A 23,468-nucleotide genomic window follows, 5' to 3' on the forward strand; every position below is an offset into this window, starting at 1 on the left:
TTCAAGAGTCGTCTATAGTGAAATTAGTTTACGGCTACATTGATTGACGGGTTTGGTTGTTTAATATCGCGTGCGTTTTAGTCCTTTCCTTTGAACTTTACCTTTGCACCTATAGTATTTTTTTTCATTCAGGAATCATATCTTAAAGTTTTTGTGAAGAACAAGGCCTCCTGGCACTACCTGTGCTAGGTCTCTATATCACATAACCTGATTTGAATGATAGTACTTAGTAATAAATAAAAATCAACTTTCGACTACACTGAGGGCCTAAAGTTTCTGTTACCTATACAAACACATCTTGGTTTAGTATGTGGTGTAGGTTCTTCTGAGGTTAAAGCCTCCAGAGGTCTTCTCAACGGGGAATTATTCCCAAGTTTTGCCAGTCAGTATACCTTAGTATATCATTATCGGTTAATAGTTAATGATCGTAGTTGCGGTCTCTTTGCAAAAAGCGACGGCTCGTAATTTTCATGTAGAAATTGTCGCGGATGCGGTTTGCTTGCGGCTGCTAAGAGCACTTACATAATATTGATGGATCATTATAAAGTTTGTGTTTATAATTGGCGGACGCTTTCGCCCCTGATTTCCACGAGAAAAGTGGAATCCTATCTAATGGATTTAACTTTTAAGTTATCGCTTACGGGGACTACTTTTTAATAAAAAAATAGTTTAATTATGGTAAATATTATGAAACTTACTTTATTCTTTTTTCTGAGTCTTTCAGCTCGTTTCTACAGAGAATAAAAAAAGCCTTATAACGTAATTTACTACAATATCAATAAATAAAATAACCTGATCATCTTGTATTATTTACAAAGCGTCAAAACGATGTTCACATCCCTCGAAAGTGGGAAACATGCCGCATGCTGCATACAAGGCTAGTAGCATTGCCACGTTTTGTAGCTATGCCGATTCTGTGCGCAAAAGATGAACCAAGCTTTTGAATTATCGAATTATATATAAAGAACATATTTATCTAGCACCTCATGTCTCTAGCTTTTAAATACCAAACGGCTCAAAAATATAATAACCAATAAAGCTACTTTATTTTCACGCTTTAAGGGTTTCCGCTGCACCAGCAGCAACGCCGGTCAAGGCCGCCGAACTTAGAACATACCAATGTCTTTGTCAAAACTTACCTTGTTATTTGCACCATAGTAATCAGTACTCTCTGAGTCGTAATCGTGATAGGCGCTTTTTCCTTCCTTTGACTAAGTAGATAAACATATTTTATTTATATTTAATATCTAATACATCCTACTCTCCTTATTGTGGGTTTTCCGTGAAGATTATAAGTGATTGAAAAATAAACAGATAATATATATGATGTGACCCGAAACTTGGACCAAACAGTAATTATTTAAGTAAAAAATCGAGGGACCAAATCTTAACCCTGGTATCGACAAAAACATACAATTTATCCATATAGCATACAACAACTACACATCTATACTTATCTAAGTATAACGTGATAGAGTTTGTAAAAAGCCACTATTCCCAGGAAATAACCTATATTATAAATAGTTAACCGATCTTAGTAATTCTTCATAGTCATAGACTGTAGACTAGAAAAATACCGTTTAACGAATTGGGCACGCGTCAGATATACTAAATATGTATTAAATTACGTACCTCTAAAGCTGAAACCATCTCTTTCATTGGGTGATGCTGTTTGAACTGTTGGATTTCAATCGGTGGCTGAAAATTTACGAAAACCTGCATTATATAAATTCCAAGGAACCCTAGGATTTTGCGGAGATAAAAAGAAATAGGTGCCATGATTTTTTCAAGTGACATGTTCTTTCTTAATTATTCTAAGACACCACAGCCGAATTAAAACATCGGGGGAAACTAGAATTCCGTATAGATAGTGAAACGGTTGGTCTAGTGGTTAGTGACCCTGACTGCTATACCGGAGGTCGAGGGTTCGATTCCCGCCCAGGACAAATGTTGTGTGATGAGCATGATCATTTGTTCTGGTGTCTGGGTGTAATTTATCTATAATATGTATGTATTTAGAAATATATAAGTAAGTTTATCAGTTGTCTGGTTACCATAACACAAGCTCTGCTTAGCTTGGGATCAGATAACCGTGTGTGAGTTGTCCCAGGATATATTATATTATATATTATTATATAATGTGAAATTGTCAACCCGCAATGAGCGAGCGTGGTGATCAGTGCTCAAATCTTCTTCATGCGAAAAAAGGCCTGTGCCCAGTGCCAAGGCTTGTACGTATGTTAACTGGTATCGTTGACTTTAAGTATATCTGTCGCGATTTTAGACCTTGTATCGATAGAGATAGCATGAGTTTGAGCTTCGATCTTATTGATGTTTCAGTATTGCAGCTTATGATAAAGTTGGTATTTACTTGACACAACCATACATACCCGTGCACCATTATCATAGGGTGTTGTTAGTCCTGTAAAAAACAACCCAACAAACAATTAAGTGAACTCGAAAATCTTTTCTAAAATTTATAACTCAATAAAAACTTACGCTGGTGTTGAGATAAGATGATGTTGTTAAAATATTCTTCCAAAGTTTCTATCTTGTCAATGGCTCCTAAAATTACCCGTTTATAATTGAATACAGATTTATTTAGTTATTTAAGCAGTACTTTGTAATCAAAGGTGATAGTTATTTATAGTCAACTGCAACTCTGAAAAGTGTAGGTAGAGTTTACAAGTAAAGGGACAGAGTGAATGCCTTTAGCACCCCATTGGTATTTAGACCAACGTAATTCGACCTGCAAAAATTATATTGTCGTACACATGGCTGATAAACCAACAGTGACTGCACAAATAGCCAAATGGTTGAGGTCACACAAAACCAATGTGCATTTGTGCGATCCGCGAATGCTTGGGCCGAGTCATTTTTTTATAAAACAAAAAAAAGTATGCAATCATTTTTTTAATTGACTAATAACTGCTTGGCACTAGCACTTTATATATGACTATAGATGTTACAACTTTTTTAAATTTATTGAAAGACTAGCTGACCCAGCAAACGTCGTTTTGCCGATTTTTTTTTTCTAGTTGTATGTATTTTTAATGCCACATTGTAAAAAAGATAAAAACAAACAATTTCGTCCAAAAAATAAAATATATTTTTTTAGTGTGGGCAACCCTTGTCACTTAGGGGTATGAAAAATAGATGTTGTTCTATTCTCAGACCTATTGAATAAGCTTATAAAATTTGGTAAAAATCGGTAAAGCCGTTTCGGAGGAGTACGGTAACTAACATCGTGACATGGGAATTTTATATATTAGATAATATCTTAGGAACTAGAGACCTTATATGAAGTTACCAAGGTTTAAAAATGTTACGTACTCATGTTTTGCGGCTTAACTGCAAGAACATGATGTTCAACTAAAAAATAAAAGTTTGACTTTGGTTAATATGTTCCGCCAGTATAAGAATAAAATAAATAAGATTTTTATATAAAACTACTTTTATTTCAATGTCTTTAAAAGTAGTTTTCGCGTAAACTTAAGAAACCACTATATTATTTTGATATGGTTTAAATGAAATAATTTATTTAATATAGATTGAAACTTACTTATTTTCTCGACATCCTCATCCAAAAGTGTGATGCCCACTATAAGAAAATGCTTTGTAGATATATTATGTGCGAAAGTTTAAATACAACATTTAATAATGAGTTCGTTTTTCGTTCCAGCAATAGATATACCTTTTTTGTTAAAATAGAGTCGTTTATTGAAAACCGTTCGTTTTAAAACCGTTTTATAAACCCTTACCCATTTTGCGGAACTGCTGGATCTCCGGCGTATGTTCATCTTCTCTATGTCCCAGATAAATATCTAATAAATTAAAAAAAAAAACACATTAAATATTAAATATGTTAACTCTGTTTTCTCTGACTTCTGTTTTCTGACATTTAACTTTGAAAATGACATATTACTAGTTGTCTGCTTTGTGATCGAACCAGCACCTCGTGAATACAAATAAATACCAAGAACAGTAAGTTTCTCTTCGTTAATCTTTTTTTTTATAATTGGTAATTATTTTATAATAATACTAAATAGTATTCGTACTGTCTTCTTTAGCGTTGGGGTCGTTTTCGTCGATACACGATGTCTGTAGGCGACAGGTGTCCAGGTCGGAGGGATTCCGGCAATTGTATCTCCACTTGCAACCCTTCTTCCTCCTGATAGTAGTAAGCTGATTTTTGGCTGCAATACCATATTATCCTTATTTAAAAAGCTTGTTTCTTTTGAAAGACTATTTAAATTGAATTAAATGTTCCTATGCATTTTGAACTGATAAAGTTGAAATTACAAACGAAATGTAATGCCATAAGTTGCTCTATGTCTGCAGCAGAGTTTCCAATCGATTAGAATTATATAATAAATCCAATTAAATCTTAAACCCTCATCAAGTTCTAACCACAATGAGATCCTTAATACCAGGTTTTAATCGTTTTAAGACAAATTACTAGATGATAATTACTATTCCATGAAAAAGCTTCAATTCTAAAGTTTCATTTTTTTCTTTTCAATACTTACTTTCATTTTGACTTCTTCTTTTTAATAAAAAGCCCCGTTTCTTAGGTACTGCAAAACGTTCAAAATTTTATACCGTTCCTCATTATGCACATGATACGTAAAAACTTAAATTACTTACCATCATTCACTTTCATTCTCAGTGCTGTAAATAATATTAGTTACAAGATATTAATTTCGTATAGGTAAAGGAAAGTGTTTCTTTAGGTTTTATTTTCATCAATCAAAAGATTCGGACCGCAGCGAAGCATTACCTCAAAGAACAGTTCTGTTACGATCGCAGAAACGAGATGCCGCTCTACACTGTTTGCTATGCTATTGCTTTTCCACTACTAAAACAGGCTTACTATAAAAAAAAGTAGTAATAGTAGGCTACTGAAATGTTCCGTGATCGTTGCGTGATGAATTGCAGCGCATTTCGACGCACCAGCCAAAAAGCGGCCGATTCCGATCAAGTCAATTAGAGTCTGGCATTACCCACTCCTCCCCCAAGGACCGGGACCATAAAATTAAGGTACTTACAAGCGAACATATTAAATACGTTAAAAAAGCAAATGTGTATGTATGTCAATGTATACATAAAAGTGATAGGTAATAAACAGATGTACCTTTTACCCGATGTTTTTTTCGTTTCGGCGAACCCGGTCTAACTTTCTGTTCAGGATTCGATTTCTTATTTTTCTCTGGGTTAATAATTAAATGGCGATGCCCTTGCATATTACTTCCCAACCTCAATATTACTAACCAAAAATACGTATTAAATAAACCATTTAAATATAAATACTTATTTCAAAATAGGAATAAATTTACCTCTCTCCGTTCTCCTTAATTTGTCTTTGTTATAATTTATCACTTTTTGCTTTTTGGTTAGCACTGAAAAATATATTATAATATGTACCTATTATTATAATTATGTGTCTCACTGCTTTTAGTAATATAAAATGACTTACGTTTATAACCACATGCACTAGGGCCGTTATTGACAGAGACCACTTGTCCTGCATTCAAAAACAATACATTATAAAAAAACAACGCTTTATATTTAAACAAAAATAATCTCGTGCAAAAAAAATCGTATGTAGTGGCCCACCTTTATAAACATAATAATTCGGTGTTTCCGTAACGGAAACCACGCCGGCACGCCCTGGTTCAACAACTAAAAATAAAAGACAATCGGTTACAATAATGAAAATATTCCCGATAGCATTTTAACCGAAAACAAGGACCTTGATTTAGCAATTAAAAGTTTGCTGACACAACCGAAACTCAATTAGATAAGTCAGTAAAATACATAACGAGTCTAGAATTAAACCAATTAGATAAAGGCAAGAAATACTTGACAACTTTGTATTTATTTTTGCGTTATTTCTATAAAACTTTAACTCAGTCTTTATATCTATTGTATAAATATTCTTACAAATATATTATGTATTACGCAATTGAAAAAAAATAGTAAACGTAAAAGAAAATCCGTCTTTGAGCTACTATAATTTTGACAGCGGCGTCGCAAAATTTTTCGCTAATTCTTTGCACACTTGCATTTACAAGTTAAGTAATAAGTTACTTCTAAGGTTAGACTGGTCGTTAAACTCGTTGGACGGCTCTTTACGGCTGTCATAAGCCCTGACGTCATTCGTGTGACAAGCGAGATTGACGGCTTTGCGTGATCCTTGAGCCATGAATTGATGAGTAAAGTATTGTTGACATTTACGTAAACGGGAGCCAGAATTTTTAGATTCAGAGTTATATATTTATGGGTTTAAGTTAGCATGGCAGTGAAAGGAAAGTAGGCACAGCGGATCAGTAGATATAGGGTAAAAGATTGCTATGTTTGTAAAGGTTATGTTTAATGTAATTGAGAGAAAAATAATTTTAATTACCATCTCCTTCAAGAGCCAAAGCTTGAAGGGCGTCCAAACCGGATAGGTCTTGATCTATAAACACAAAATTCAAATAAAATTGTATTTAGGATTAGACAAAACATTAAGTAGAATATGAAATGTAAATATATTCACCGGTTAAATAAACAATTCTTTTATTTGTCAAAACTGAAAAAAACATATGATTAAAGAGCGTTTGATTTTATACAGCGTCCCCAACACAATTTCAACCATTAAGCCTTTAAAAAGGTTCTCTACAGCAGTGAAATTTGAATATATTCCATTCTCTGATGTTCAACTGTCATACCATCGGCAAAGCATAAACAATAGTTGTTGACAGGTAAACAAAAGGTAACAAAGCCGATGTTCCAGAGGTACGCTTGCAGGACAGACAACAGAATACACACGTTAGCGACCGCATGAGCCACTGTGCCCGTGGGATTATCTGCAAAACAAAACTATCGTCCCACCAGTGCGCCTGTAAAGGCTATTTTGTAAACAACCCGTCCCCTGGCTCCACTGTGCGGCATGGACTTGATTCCATCAGATTTATATTTGCAGTATATTTTTCAGAACGCACATTTCTCCGCATCTAGTAGCTTTACATCATCATGTACAGTCAAAATTAATATTGGACTTTTACAAAATAACACTAATGAATGAAATCGACTTTTGGTTCATAACCTTCGATCTCTCTAAGTTTTAAATTCACATTCATTTCTTTCACCTCGCCTTATTTAGAAAAATCTTCAGACCATCGATTGAAAAAAAACTAAGCATTTTCTTACAGTAAGATGCAAACAATCTATCCGCCAAGTCTTCGGGACTCTTTGATGAACTTACAATGCCTTTGCCGTCTATAGAAACAAAAAAAAACAATGAAACTTTACAAACAATGGGCTGAAAAAAATTGAGTGTTTTCTTATCTTCATTAACTTGCCTCCAATCTCGTCAACTGCAAGAAATATATACTTAATCATTAGTCGATTTTTAAATTAAAAAGATTTTTAAACCAAACGTGAATCTTTGTATGACTGATATTAATTATTGAATGAAATGTCGAGTTTTCTCGATGTGTGTATTCTAAATATAAAATTATCGCTTTCATTTGCCCTTGTCAAATAGGTTTAAACCAGAAGCTGTATTATACAAAAGCGTACATACCTTTGCTCAATAGTTTAACTGTAATGGGTAACAACTCCTTTGGAGTAAAAGTGTCACCTGTACAACAATAAACGTATTATTATTGTTATTTTATTATTAATGCATTTATGTAGTTACAACCTTTTTCATCAATTCTTACCAGTTTGAAGTGGTCTCGTAATCGTTCGCTCTGAAATAGATGGCATTTTATTATAAAAGTGATCGATTAAGCAGCCAAGCCGCGAACAATGTGAAATGGAAGTAAATAACAATCTTAATTAGTGTAGGTGTTACCAATAAATATAAGATGGTTTTTAGAAACTAGTCAAATAGCTTATATTTATTCTTGTCGTTTCTGAACAGTATGCTATTAGAGCTTCAACCATGTCATGGCTCTTAAATGCCCCTTAAAATACAATATTTCTCTTCACCGTTTTTCAATATGAATAGTGAATGTTTTTTTAATAAGATATGAATTCGTAAAGATATGGGCACGAGTCGAGATTCGAACTTAAGTCCTTTGACTGGGGGATCCAATAGTTATAAAACTACCATAAAGTTTTAATTAACAAGAAATGTGTGTATCTTATCTATACTAATATATAAAGCTGAAGAGTTTGTTTGTTTGTTTGTTTGTTTGTTTGTTTGAACGCGCTAATCTCAGGATCTGCTGGTTCGAATTGAAAAATTATTTTTGTGTTGAATAGACCTTTTATCAAGGAAGGCTATAGGCTATATAACATCACGCTGCGACTAATAGGAGCGAAGATACAATCGATCACGTGGACGAAGTCGCGGGCAACAGCTAGTTGGTAACATAAAAGGTTAAACTTTATTCTTACCTTCTTTAGCAAGCTGACTGTCAATTTCATCTTTGTTGTAGTCAGCTGAAGGACCCTTGTGTTTCGAGCCATTCAACTTTGCATGATCAACATCAACGCTTTCGTCTAATGACTTGTCATCACTGTAAGCGTCGTCTATTGCTCTTAAATCCTTGTTGGTTTCAGGTATACCTAAAATTGTATTGAATTTAATACCTACACCAGTCAGCTTACCCGCTAATTAGGCGGTAGTCATACTACGTATATTTAAAGCGCCAAATTAGTGTGCTTGACCAAGTACTACAGATTAGCCACTTAACGTATCACTTTAAGAGTCGCGTTTGTTTAGAGTGTGCATATAACCTTAATTAAATCGATTACAATATTTATAGATATAGAATTATTTACCATTATTTGTAGATGGACTTGTAGGGTTAGCCGTTACATTTATGGAATGGGTTACCACCTGAATTTTGGATAAATTTTTAAGATGATTTTTTTTATGATAACAACATGACATATTACTATAAAGCTTAATTACCAAATCAAACGCAATGAAAACAAGGATAAAACACTTGAAAGACAACATATTCACGACATTTTACATCTCAACTCTAAAATTGATGGAAATAGAAAATCGCATAAAAATATTCGTTCAAAAATAATTGCATCAGTATCTGGATTTGATGAAGGAGCAATGACCGTGAAATAAACGTGATTTATAGCTGCCTAGGAATTGCTCTTAAGGCATGTGCAACAGAATATTGTTTAAAACATAAAATTAAAAAGTTTTTATTGACAAATATTACTGCTACGCTAAAGAATGCGTTACAGGAGCCAGTGTCTTCGCCCGCTTTGTAATATTTTTTGTTCACAAAAAAACTTGTTGTTTTATGCTTTTGCCTGATCTGCTGTGGGTCTACCGGGAAATTGTAGATGGTGTCTTTGTACGCTATACATGATCTGTCTGTGGTGGTAGGATCCATGATTTCAGCAATTCCCACATGTGTTTGTTTGTCAATACTTACATTATTACGTTACTATCACCTGGCTATACAAGTATCATGCGTGGCTTCGTTTGAATTAATGAATTTGTTTTTGATACGTAACATGATTTTACTAAACTAGGTACCTACATATTACTAGGTTTACATCGATGAATATTTTGAAACAGCGGCGTTTTTCCCTACTGCACATTTTACAGTGAAAACTATTTATAGGTACATCACGACCGGGTTTTTCCAAACGCGTTGTGGGAATGAGGAAAGTTATGTTTTTTTTTCGTTTGTAATTTTTATTTAGTATAAAAACATTACAATCGATTTCTTGTGATGTCAATTGAATTCACAATTCTTGTGCTTAGATAAAATAAGAATATTTGTCATTGAATTTCTAGGTTTATGAAGTCATTAAGAAAGAAATAACGCTATTTTGTTTTGTAAATCTAATTTCGTTTCTATTACATTTTTTTTATAAATACCAAGATTTCTACACTTTTATGATCTGTCATTATCATTCTTAACTGTGTATGTAAAACTACAAAAAAAAACATGTACGAACAGGGTCAAATGAATAACTTTGACTTGAAAATATATTAAAACTAGCTTTTCGCCCGCGGCTTCGCCCGCATCGAGATCGGTTATATCGCGTTTCCAAGAGAACTCTTCAAAAGTCCGGAATAAAAACTATCCTATGTTCTTTCTCAAGGTCAACTCTATCTCTGCACCAAATTTCATTCAAATCAGTTCAGTGGTTTAGACGTGAAAGCGTAACAGACAGACAGACAGAGTTACTTTCGCATTTATAATATTAAGTAGGGATTAAACAAAATTTTAAATATGGATTTGAAAAAAATGTAGTGACATGAAAGTATTTTAGATTTTCGCAGCTGTCTCTTTACAACTAACAGGAAACAGAACATGTCTTAACATACACTATTTGTAGCAACAATTTACACATAAACCATTTGAATGATTTGCGGTACTCCTGTCATCAATTCATAACCGTTTTGCGTCCGGGGGTTAATAACTATGTGAGATGTAATATCATAGGCGACCGCACGTCTCGCCGCGTCATCCCGGCCTCGCAATAACGGGCCCCACCTGGTAACCCACTAAACGATGTTGATTGCCCGGACACCTTGTTATGCCTGATTCTCTTTTGTTTTTATTGTATTTATAATATCATGCCTTTTATTTGTACTGTAGCTTTTACCCGCAGTTTCGTCCGCGTAGACTCGTATGACGGCGAAAAATATACAGTGGTGGTGTTACTGTTGGACTGCTATGTAAAAGGTATTTAGGTTCAAATCAAGGCACGCGCAATAATAATATACATAAAAACACACTTAAAAACATTCCCGTTTATAATATTTGTATGATTATACTGTAGTTTTTATGAGTCTTATGAGTACTTTGTATGTGCGTCATTAGCTTGTCCTGCAGTAAAACATAGCTAACAATATAGCTATGTTTTACTGCAGGACTAGCTAACAATATAGCTAACAACATGGGACAAATATAACAACTCTCAACCGACAGTGCAGATAAACAATTCTAATAGAGATCTTGCGAATCTGATAAAACCGCTTCCCACAATTCTACAAATAGATACAATTTAACACGCCCACATCAGTTAGTACTTAGCACTACATCTTGATACCTAAATATAAAGCTAGACATATTTACTTATAATATATCATATTTTCGTTCATGAAACGTCTTCAGACATCAAACAATTTACATGTAAAGAGATAGTTACTCTCTACATTATGTAAGTGTAAGTTCTCGTATGTACAAACATTTACGTTATTCATTTGTTTTATTAATTAACTTCCAGTATTCAGCGTGTGCACGGTGATGTCACTGTAGTGTGTACGCTCGACGCCACCGAGTCTGCCGGCTTCTTGCGGTTAGCTTTGCTCAATAATTAAGGGAACCGGCGTGACACGAAACGGAAATAACATCTGTTTTTGTAGAGAGAAATGTATTTCAGTTTTTCTGCGTAAACGGCAAAGATGTTTAACTTTCGAATAAAATGAAAACTGCCTAAAAACTAAATTATTAAGTTTCGAAATTGAAAATTGGTTCCGATCACGCGTCGGCCGTGAGAAGATCTGATTATGAACAGATTGAGGCATCGTTCGTGCGATCGTCGGGGCGCGGGCACAGGCGCTGGCGAAGTGAAAGGTTGCGGCGCGATGACCCGCGACAAGCATGCGCTTGCGCCTGCGCCCGCTCGCCCTGCGCTCAACTACCAAACGTTTGTTCCATTCTTGTTCCATTGTAAAGTCAGCAGTTTCACCACTTAGCACGACTCTCACCGCAGAGAAAAGTTGCTAACACCTCACAAATTACTAACGAGTTTCGTAAAGACCGCATTGTCCACTTGATCTAGATTTCTTTGTTGCTTAGCAACGGTGACTCTATATAGTTGGTGCGAGTATCTTAAGCTGCCTATTGTGCAACGATACATTTCTCGTCGCCGGTGATGCAAACATACTTAATGCGACGTGGGTAGTATTACCATGCGTAGGTAGGGAGCAAGTTGAATAAATATTTATTTATGGTAAAGACATGCTTAACTCACTGAAGGGGCTAGCATTAATTAAATGATTCGTTACAGTTTTTACTTAAGCTAATTTATTCGCTTTCTTTTCACCAAGTTTTTGTTTATGTCAATCGGTAATTTTGTGCAAATTACCTCAATGATTAGACAATTAGAAAAGTAGCGCTTGGCCGTCCAAAAATATAAGTAAATGGGGTGTTCATTGTTCGAAGACCTAATTTCAGAATGACATCTACCTACAGTACCTACTCATCTAACATAAATAGTAAAAAAATGGCTATGGTAGAAGACTAAATAAAATCTCAATACACAAATGCAAATCCTTAAATGGTATAGCCGTGAGAAATATTTCCGAGTAATTGGCGGTGTTACGGTCTATTCAGGTTTCCAGATGGCGCGGGAAAATTCTAGTGTGCGGCCAATCGGCAGGGCGCTGCGGTTCAGACTTGCGACCATAGTACAACTAACTACTACCAAGTTACTAAAGCCGTCGTACTGTAGCATGGTACGGGGGATTTAGAACCATCTTTTTCTTTTTCCCTAACGTATAAGTATTGCAGTGAAAAGCCGTAATTTTTCTATACCTATGCTACTCGGGTAGAAATTCTGGATATTACTAAATTATCGATTGTTGTCATTTATGTACTTCTATTAATTTCATATTTGTTTTTTTTTATCGTTCACACTATGCTTGAACAAGTTTATTTCCTCTACTATATAACTTCATACTTGACGGTATCTTGACATAAATTTCATCAGATCAAAATATAATTTGTTTTTTTTTTACGGATTACCGAAACAATCTTAATAGAACCTTATAATTGCCTCTGAAAGAGTGAAAAACTACTTAACATAATTTACCTTAACAGCTATCAGTAGAAACCACCTCCAAGTATCAAATGCTAATAAAAGTAAAAAGACAATTGATACAGTTCTCACTATACTACCTTCAGCACAATAACTAGAAAAAAGTTAGTCCGAAGAAACAATTTGTAGACGACAAGCCGTCAGCTTATTGAAATAAATAATCTGTCACACATGTGAGTACAATCGCACAGCCATATAAACATGAGTTACAGTTAGAAAATGCCTTGCCCGTAAGAAATATCAGTAAGAAGGATTTCACTTTTCTATTTATATTTAAGAACCAGACTGCAGGAAGATCTAATCTGTGGTTTAAAGCTAGATAACGACTCTCCCAGACGCTGGCTTTATTCATGTTTCTAAAACATACATGTTGCCAATTTATCAAAAAATACAGACTGTCTGGACTCAGTGACTAACGGCTTAACGACGGAACGAATGCATGATTTTAAGGGCATTGACCTTATCGTTCTACAGGAGAAAATATTGATAGGTGACTTGTATGCTCTCCTTAGAGGCGTGCCAGCCAAACAAATGAATACCGTTTAGTTTTGTGTAGATGTCTATAACACAAGTCAATCCAATAAATTAAATCGTTATATAAAGGTCTTGTTTAACGAGTTTCTAGCTAGATACATCAAACCATCGGAAACGATCACTTAAAACTACTATTACTGGCGTTAAGTTAATAGAGTCCTTTGCGATATTAAATACCCGAATAAAGATCGAATTTATCCGGATATCCTAGAATGGTTCGTCGCTCGCTCACGTCACATAATTTTACAGCAGCCGATAGAGATCCGACGCCGAGACGCGACAAAAGTGCTAGACTAGTTTTACAACTACTCCTCCGGCAGCGTAGACCCACCGCCTTCCCTAAACCGATCGGGCAACTGATCCGGGTTTGGATGCAGATGGTAATGCGGGAAAGGTGTGATTTTCGATAGAAGGAACCACGGCGTTAGCGATAGGCCGACGCGGCGCTCGCGAGCAGCCTTCCACGAAAGTAGTTCGACATCATATCAGCCGAAATATCGAATACACACGACGCGTAAAATATCTTACACGATTTCTGTATTTGAATTTGAAATACAAATCTAAGGCAAAATACCAATATTGTGAAATCGTAGACCATGACATTCACGTAAGTTTATGCAAGCGTAGAGCCGTGAAGTAAGCGTCAACAATGTTATTAAATCTTACTTGTGAATCTGTCCTCCTTGTGGACACGCTAAAAATATTCATTAGAACCTCTTCGTCGCAAGAATGACCTCAACGTGAATGTTTCTCAAACAGCTCTAACGATAACACATTCTTAGGTAGTGGAGTAAATTTAAATAACTTATTCCCGCAGTAAACATGTCCAATGAGAGAAGATAGGTGTAATTTATAGGGGTTTTACTACTTCAGGTACAATGCCATTATATCACGAAATAGTTTTCTAGTGAGAGCGCATTTCCAATATCTGCTAACATGGAGTAAATAAGATACATAAAATAGCAACGCGTACTTATTAAATTGTAGTATAGTGTGCATACTTTAGACATAATTAATGATGTGTGAAATATTATCACAATATTAAGTCCTTGGCTCAAAGCCACGTCGCAATAAGTCATGTGAGTTCAACAATATCCCTCCGCGATGAAGTATCAGAAACCGATTCATTGTTAAAAAACAAAACAAGTGAACCCATTATCTAGAACAGAACACTTCCTTTCACTTCAAACACACAAGCATCAATTTGTGTAATCTCAGGCCACTTACCGCAAAAACAATGAACCATTACACACGCCTTCGCTTACTGCATGCAGTTACCTCCGCAGCCTACACCAGGAACAGACTTGCTTCACATACGGCAGTATTCTCTTACGATGCTGCAATCGACGGCAATTACATTTTATTTAATGCCACATCTTACAAGTCGTGTCTCTGCTATATTAAAATCAATTTTTATTCATAGATTTAACGATCTCGGGTAATAGGATGCTTTCACTCAATTACTTCTATTTCACATCGAGTTCTCTGCTCGATCTCGCCGAGTTAAAATAAAGAGCAAGCACTTAGGTTTGTGTAACCGGCGCAAGTTGATGCAACTAACTTTGAATGCTGACTTGGAGCGTAGTTGAGGATATCGGCCGTCGTAAGTGCTCTTGTCTCTAAACGCATTCCCGACGTCTCAGTCCACTTGACAAAGAGAATTGAAATCCACAAGGTTCTTGTTGGTCGTAAAGCGGCTCACAGTGGCTTAGTAAATCCAAGGCAGGGCTTCAGATAAACGCACGGCTCGCGACCGCTGATACTATCTCATCCTACGTTACTTATAGTTTTGTTAAAATCCAGTTATCGAAATGAAACCTGGAATTGAGTTCTCGGAATTATCGATATTGCAAACCTAGCATTCTGCTTCGAAGAGTTATTAATAGTAACACATTTCTCTTCTCTGGGAGAATTTAATAAATGGAATATGTTTGCAAATGTTTTGATTAATTTATGTCGAGTGTTATGCTTGCAAAAACTAAGATTGAAATCGAAATAAGGTAAATAGGTAAATAGAAAATTATTTTCCATAAGTGCGAGATTTTGTAATAAAATTATCACACTTATAACGGATAGGTATCGAATAGATAACACAAGTAAGTTGCTAAGTTGAAGAGGCGTGACAGACTCTAGTGTCCAACAACAAGAAGTAAGCCAAGTTGAAATCCTCAAGGGCGTAATACTGAATATAACATACAAACACTAGGCCGGCTCATGCTGTATAATGTATCTGTATACACATTCTCAAGAGAATGGTGTTTACAATTAAACTAAGATAAGTTCCAACGTACATGTATGTGTTATCATGAAGTATATTAGAAGGGGACTGTATAGGAGGGTCAAGGCTTAGCTGTGTTCTCGTAAATCTTTGTGTTAAACGAGGATCGCCGCACGCCGTAACTGCACGGCTAGAAAACCAGTGCGGCTGAATTTCGGTCCTGTGTTGCCATAATAGACAGTCTTTACATAAAGTAGGACGCTTTTATGGAATTAACTAGAATAGGGCTTGATCACGATTTATGTAAGCGGTTAACTGATAAAATAAATAGTTAACATGCTGTTGAAGCAGGTTTTAATAATATTTTCATGTGTTTAAAGCGTACAACAATTTAACATAAAACGACGTGTATACTTGATATAAGTTTTTCAAAACACCTATAATTATGTCAGTTTATTTCACTTTAAGAAATCTACGATTTAGTACGACAGTTTAGTAATAAACCTCTTTTTTACAATTTCTTTGTAAATGGGTCGAAACGGATCACAACAAATGGAACGTTATTAAGATCGCCGTCAAACTTAATGATGCGATCTTTATCTTGAAGAGAACAATTTACAATACAATGAATTTCAAAATAAGAGCATAACTTTAATTACTTGTTTTATTCAGTAAATAGAATAAACAGATGTGTGTGTATTATACGTTTATAGTACAAACTTATTGTGCGGTCTTTGTTAAAGCCAATTATTTACGTTGTAATTACTCTACACACGCATAATTAAGCGATGGTTGTAATTATGAACATTTGTCAAAGCATTTGAAGCCAACAATTATTAATGAATAAGACTGAACTGCATAATAAATAATACTGCTGTCAAATTTGTAAACCATCGCAGTTGCGACCCTTTTGGATTTGCTGTGTCTTAATGTTTAATTGAATTTCATAACGATCTTAATTCTGAAATTTATTCATAGTACCTGTAGTCATTATTGACAGCAAAAATATATGTGACATTGATCGTTCAATGTCGTGTTTGTCCCGGCGGTCGACGGGCGACGCGACCCGCGAAGAGCGAGGGCGTCGCTTTCCCAGGCTAGGGCGGCCATGACAGCTGCGTCCTGTCAGACGTGCGGCCAGTGACGTCACATGCCAGGCGCTCAGATTATCGCATATATTAAGGATTTCCTCTATAAACGCATGTCGCTAACATAATCACCTGTTTACATTTTAACTAAATACAATTAAATCAATATAAAAGCGTTAAAAAGTGAATGTATTTTCTAGATAACGAAGCAAAATAATTTCGATTTCGATTACCTTATGTGTTAAAAATGCTAATTAAATGTACCGAGAAATTGTTTTAAACACTTTCGTTGTGCTCGTAATGCAGAAACTGGACTTGTCTTAAGCAATAAAACGGTCAATGACACGAAATGACGCCAAAATGTATGCAAATCTAACTGAATTTATGGCTCACATGTACTTTTACGTATTTTATTTATTCGTAGTAGCGGCACAAAGTAGTGCAGATAAAGGCAATGATTTGTGGCATAAAAGCAATTCATGATACTTTCCAAAAAAAGAAAGAGCTGTCATAGTACACAGTATTAAATAACGTTGTTAGTTTTGACAATTGGCAATCATTTTTAGAACATTCACATGATATTTGCATGTAACACGCATTATAATTGTGTAATAAAATATAAGTGCTTATGAATGTAGCGTGTTTACCTCATACATTTATGTTAATTCTAATTTATTACGTCAGTACACATTTCATTTTAGAATAGACGGCTTTTTTTACAAAATGTATAACATCATTACATTATATTTTATGACTCTACTACTCTGGGATGTCGAGTTCATTATGTATTTGTGGAACTCGCAACTTTTTTACAAAATACTAACACTGACATTTATACAAATAGTAGTTCATCCGACGAACGTTTTTAAGGTCCACCGAGGTTCACTGCTAGAAATATCCCTCGCCCAATTTAGACCACAGCATAAGGTCCATCGCCTTCCATATCCAGTCACCACGTACAGTAGAATTATATATGTACATATTTAAAAATAATGTTGAACACTGTATATTTTTTACGACAGCTATACAAATGAACGCACATTACTTTGTACCATTTAAGACGTAAATCCAAATGGTACACCGTCACAATTGCTTATTTTGCTCTATTAGTACGGAGACAAATAAAAACTGACATGTCCGTTCAGCTCATTGCCATTCTAAGTAGCGTCGAGGCGAGCAAACTTTTCGCTTACAGCAAATATTAACTTAGCCACTGTTTGTGTTGTCTATTTGTCGGCACTAACCATATAGAGTGTATAGAGCCATTGTGGCGATACTGTGTTTGAAATGTTCCAATATTTTATCAATAGTCGTCCGTGAAATGGCTAACGTTCAAAACTTTAGATGATTTATATTATTCGAGTTTGTTAGAATGTTTTTCATTTCAATTTTCTGTTACAAAATATTTTATTATTTTTACTGTAGAAAAATGTATTTCGGAAAAGCTAAACTGAATAAATTCGGCTCAGTTCTAGAACAAATATACAAATATTTTGATAACGAAACAATGGTTATTCATATTTCTATACTCTCGTATCGTATGTATAATATATGAAATCCTGTCTAATGTTTAACAATTACATCCCCTATGATATCAGCTGATATTAACACCTGATAAAATAATTGAAGGTTGAACATTCCCCTCCCAGTGTACTCGACCACTTCCCGTTTCCGCGGTTGATACTGACAAAGCAGGATTACAATCTGGCTCTCTGCGGCTTGAGGAGGCTCTATACCCCAACTGAAGCCGCGATCACGATTCACTGGAGCACCCTGGAAATATCAATGTATATTTCTACCACCCCTTACTATCGACCCTCGCACTTATGATAAAAGCTAGTTCTCAGTTCGCTAAACTTTAAATTTTAAGCGTTCTAAAGCAATAACCAAAATAGGAGTTATTTTAATTTGTTACTCGAAAGGAGTCTTCTCAAACTCCTTACCATATTTTATCGGAGTTTATTTAACTTTTACGTTCGGTACTTCGGTATTTAATTTTATTACGCTGCATAAAGCAATTATTCGTTTCAGGCATTATTTTACTACCGGATTTCATAAATTACTTGTGGATTGTTAAGAAAACGAAATGATGTGGCGGTGTAGATATTTTGAGTCCCAATGTTGCAATAAAATCGTGGATAGTCAACTAATCGGATAATTAATGGTAATTTACTTCCATTAATGTTGACCCAAATATTTAAATAAAGCTGTATTTGAATGTTAGCTTATAAGTAAAATATAATATATCGCAATGATGAATTTTGAAAGCTATCTAGCTAAGTATAGTTTTTGGTAAAATTATTAATAGCATTTAAATAATCATTACATATATTGTGAGCTTATTAACATTAATATTTTTAAACTCTAGTATATCTATCTTTATTGCAATACTTCCTATATCATTAACACTCAGGCATCGTAACGAGTTTGGGTCGTGTAATTTCTGATCATCCTTTTTTTCTGCGTTGTTTTAAGTATAATAATAAGAGAGGCTTCGACCTTCAATGGACCTTATCGTAATAGGGTAGTATCCCGTTCTCTGGACGTTTTTACTAGCTCGTAGACCACTAGCATAGTCTCAATGTAGGAAATTGGCACCATGCCAGGCGGAAGCCAATCCTGGCGCGGAGTCAGAACATTTTGATAGCACCCGCTTTATCAGTAAACTTTATTTATATGTACATAAGTATCTACATCTATTAGATGAAGCGAATAAATTCCGTATAATATAGTGTAACGATAAGTTAGTCATTCTGTAAGTTTGTGAATCAATAGTTTCGTGATGAGAAAATCAATAAACGTGACAAAAAAAAATGACAGTATAATATTCTGTGTCACGATTGCGGAAGTTTTCACTCTGTTTAGATAACATAGGTTTGTTTATCTTTTCAAACTGTTGAAATAGGAATGTTTATTCGTATTTTTAGAGGGTGTCAGAGTAGAGTTTCGCATGTCTGCTGAAATCCTTGGCTGGCGACACTCCGGTGTCCCCAGAGCGCTCCTGCTTTTATCATTAGTTTACCCACAACGTTATTGTCTCGCTATTTTATCTAGTGTAGCACACCTGTGACATGTGCTACATAACTTTTAATGCAAATTACGTGGAACAAGTAGTAAAAGAGTACTCTTAATAAAGAGAGTAGTAATAAAAGTTAATCCTTTATTCATTAAAACTGATTCCAGTTAAAGAAAATATCTAAGATTTAAACGGTTTTTACTTTTGCTTTTTCATTCATGTAGCATTTTAACTTCTCTCAGAGGTTTAATATCCCAATTCAGATAGTTTAAAGTAAATTGTGAAATATAACTCGGGCCGTAATCGTCGGACGCAGCGCTAAATGAGTCGCCATTAGTTTTTATGGAGTTCGCTACGACTAGCTGCGACGTCCTGACTGATGCCGACTTAAACTATTTAATTGCGTACTAAACTCCTTCTATATTTTATTTTGAACATAAAGGATTTTGGCATACTTGGCACTAGGCAAGACGTAGAGCGAAGCATTTTGACAAATTCCCAAATAAACTCCAGTAAACTGCTGTAGTCCCAAACTATTGCTACGAGATGTTCAGAAATCGAGCCATGCTCACCAAAACAACTTCGATCGCAAATTGCTAAAATAAACAGCCAGGATCTTCAATTAAGTTGATACACCGAGGCAGTGCATTAATCCTTGAAACTCTGCAGGTGCTCAAACTTAATCAATATAGGAGTAGCTGTGTAGTTGCACCCCTAATTGCTAAATTTAGGCTAGCTATACCCACGGAAGGTGCGTTTACATGTCTGAGGCGTTTAATGACGATGTTCCGCGTTCATTAAGTCGACTGAACGGGAGGTATTTTGTAAACCGTCTGTGAAATGCTAATTTGTTCCTGTACAGTCAATATGGGCCTGTCACTAAACCCTTTGGCCGAGTTTTTCCGCCCGAATACGAAAGTTAAGTTTGTTTGTTTATGTTGATATCAACGCTGCCGTTGGCATGAATCCGACGTTGAATGAAAAAGGTATTTTTCGACTCACGCACAAACGGAATTAGGTGACTTTGTTTGACTACTTGCTATGTACGGGTACGTCCTTGGTCTGTATTGCAAAAAATAAAAAGAAGAATAGAAATATATATGGAATCGGAATTCTTTTGAATTCATATCGAATTGAATTTTGCTTGCATGATACGGACATACACGTAGTTGAGTTTGCATAACCTTATCTGTTGATGTTGTTTAGTTCCCTGTTACAGTTTTTATTTCTTTTTATTCTGTTTCTTTTGCTTCTATATATTTGGAAGGCACATTAGATATTGCTCACATCTTTATTTTTTGGAACAACCCCCACCCAAAAACCATTGTTGGAACTGCCGTAAGCCAAGATCTAAAATGAAAACCAACGAATACCATCAAGTATACTAACACTGGTATTCTGTTAGTCAGACCACGAAAAAACAATGGAAGATAATTGTATACGGTTAACAAATAGCGACGTATTTATGGCGCTTACTGTACCATCTCTACCTGCAAACGTAATAACAAATTCATGAACTATATTATCGCCGTAACTTATATGGGTCACGAGTATTCCCTCTCATGATTCCACTTATTTATTATTTGTTTTTCTGTATACAAATACTAGTAATAAAACGATCTAGAGTTTCGAGTGGAATAAATGATGTTTAAATAATACAAAAAGTCGGTTTTCATATTTCTAAATTTTATATTTTATTGTTTCAGATTGATTTACATTAATACCAGACGGGATAAACTACTAGAACCTCCAGGTATGTAGCCTTTTTATTAAATCTGTAAAAACCTACTTTTTATGAAACTTTTTAATCGAAATTTACATGGCCACGTACAAAAACAAATGAAATCTATATAAAAAAAGAACACGTTCGAGTTTTCTTTGTTGTGCGCAATTACGTCATTAGCAAATGTATATTGGGAGCAAGTTGTCGTCTGTCTTTACGTATTTCGTAACTACACGAATTAGTAACACATGTTTTATATAGCCAATAAAATAACCGTAAAAAGGGGGACATGCAGCGTTTACGTACAGGTTAAATGGGAACGAGTCAAATAATTCCAAACGTTTTGTATTATGCGCATAGAAAATTTACGATAGTCTCGTTATTGTGTAGAGTCAGACTGTTTAGGAAACTGTTCCGTTAACCCGCATTAAAATTGTAATGTGCTCGAAACTAATTTAAACAAAGGTGATACATTATTTAAGTGACATGATACGGATGCATCGTTTCAAAGTTTGAGAGGGGTTGTCGACACAAATTGTATTGTCCACTTTGCCTGAAGCTTTTTGAACTTACCCCAAGCGCTTCGTGGATAGTTTACCACCCCTGTGTCCAATGAACTCTGGTTCTTGATTTTTAGTACTTTCACATGTTGAGAGCACTTAAAACTACATACGCTTAATGTGTTAAAGTTTTGCCGCAGTGACGAGAAAACTAATCATAAATATCATTAAATACCTAAAATTAGTTGAATAATATAAGCGAGTTGTTGCCACAATGCAATGTATTTAATGTTAGTGCTCAATCTTTCAAGAAACTTTTCTAATAAATTGTACGTAATTCAAAAAACTTATACTTTTAATATCACTCAAAACTTTTGATCTTTAATCTTAGTCTTTATTAAATAAGGTTTATTTTTAAACTAGCTGTTACCCGCGACTCCGTCCGCATGGACTTCAGTTTACGTTGAAGCCAAATTACGTAAAACCCGTTGTATATTTCAAAAAAGCTTTCATATAAGCTAAGATCCCCCATTAGCACCCCTTGCAACCCTTTCTTATTCATTACAATCGGTTTCGTAGTTTTCTCGAGAAAAAAAGACAGACAAACAGGCAGAGATACTTTCATATTTTTAATATTAGTAGGTATGGATAAATATTTTCATACATAGAACTCGAGAAATAGTTTTCCGAATATTCAGTATTGTCCGAAACTGACCCTTATTGGCTGTTCCGTCAAGTTGTCCTTGGGGATTACAGCTGTAATCACCACTCTCGGAACGACAACGAAGGATGATCATTTTCGAAATGGAAGCAAACACATGTACTGCAAAAGGTGGAATCAAATTGGAATGTTTGTAGTGACGTTTTGTAATAGAATTGCTTTAAAATTTAATATAAATCTCTGAGCTTTAATTCCTCAATTATAAGAGCATTAAACTTGTGACATAGTATTTAAAGTTCAGGTAGAATTGACTAGGTTTACAAAATTGTTTAATTGGCCTTAAATAGAACATTTTATAAGTTCGCAATCAGGTTAACTAAGCTTATAGCTTAAATTGAAATTTTGTACCCACAAAGGACTCCTTAAATACATGTTGTTGTTTCAGCCCACATTGTATGACGATATTTTGTACACACCTCGACACTCGATATCGAATCTGAACCAGGCTAATCCGATTCTACATAAAACGAATTCCTAAACAGCATAAACAGCGACACTCGCTTTGTTCACAAAGCGGCATTGTGGAGCCAAGTTCAGAGAGTCTACCACCACTTCCTGGAGAAAGACTTGCCATTGTGGAAAAGAGACAACGAATACACAACGTAAACCGTCATCTCTCTCTCATATCTGCATCAGTCTTATTTTAAGTGGCAATGGTAGGCTCCCTGGCTCCACAAACAGCTGCGTTAGGCACCCTGGATCTAATAGCATTAACACTAGGTCGTTCATGTTATATCTATGTAGGTCATGCTGCAGTCTCGATTGTTCAATCAATATGTTGACAATGCTTGAATGTGCCATTCTATTGCTTGTTCGCGATATAACGCACTGTGAATCTAATTCAGTTCGCTCTTTAGTAAAGAT

General features: G+C 35.1%; 2 protein-coding genes across 2 annotated transcripts in view; one reads left to right on the forward strand and one right to left on the reverse strand.

The window, feature by feature from the left end:
• The window catches only part of LOC113493452, a 120,662-nt gene that overhangs the window by 30,629 nt on the left and 66,565 nt on the right, over positions 1–23,468 (forward strand). Inside the window, exon 3 of the mRNA XM_026871442.1 lies at positions 21,367–21,413. The gene's annotated coding sequence lies outside the window, so the exon portion shown is untranslated. The remainder of the gene's footprint in view (positions 1–21,366; positions 21,414–23,468) is intronic.
• LOC113493454 overlaps positions 7,251–23,468 on the reverse strand; it is a 61,587-nt gene continuing 45,369 nt past the window's right edge. Inside the window, exons 2-5 of the mRNA XM_026871443.1 lie at positions 8,392–8,562; positions 7,710–7,739; positions 7,571–7,627; positions 7,251–7,361 (exon numbers count right to left, since the gene is read on the reverse strand). Coding sequence (XP_026727244.1) covers positions 7,264–7,361; positions 7,571–7,627; positions 7,710–7,739; positions 8,392–8,562 — 356 coding nt within the window. The 3' untranslated portion in view covers positions 7,251–7,263. The remainder of the gene's footprint in view (positions 7,362–7,570; positions 7,628–7,709; positions 7,740–8,391; positions 8,563–23,468) is intronic.

Source organism: Trichoplusia ni, chromosome 4 (genome assembly GCF_003590095.1).
Source record: "Trichoplusia ni isolate ovarian cell line Hi5 chromosome 4, tn1, whole genome shotgun sequence".
NCBI classification, from domain to species: domain Eukaryota; kingdom Metazoa; phylum Arthropoda; class Insecta; order Lepidoptera; family Noctuidae; genus Trichoplusia; species Trichoplusia ni.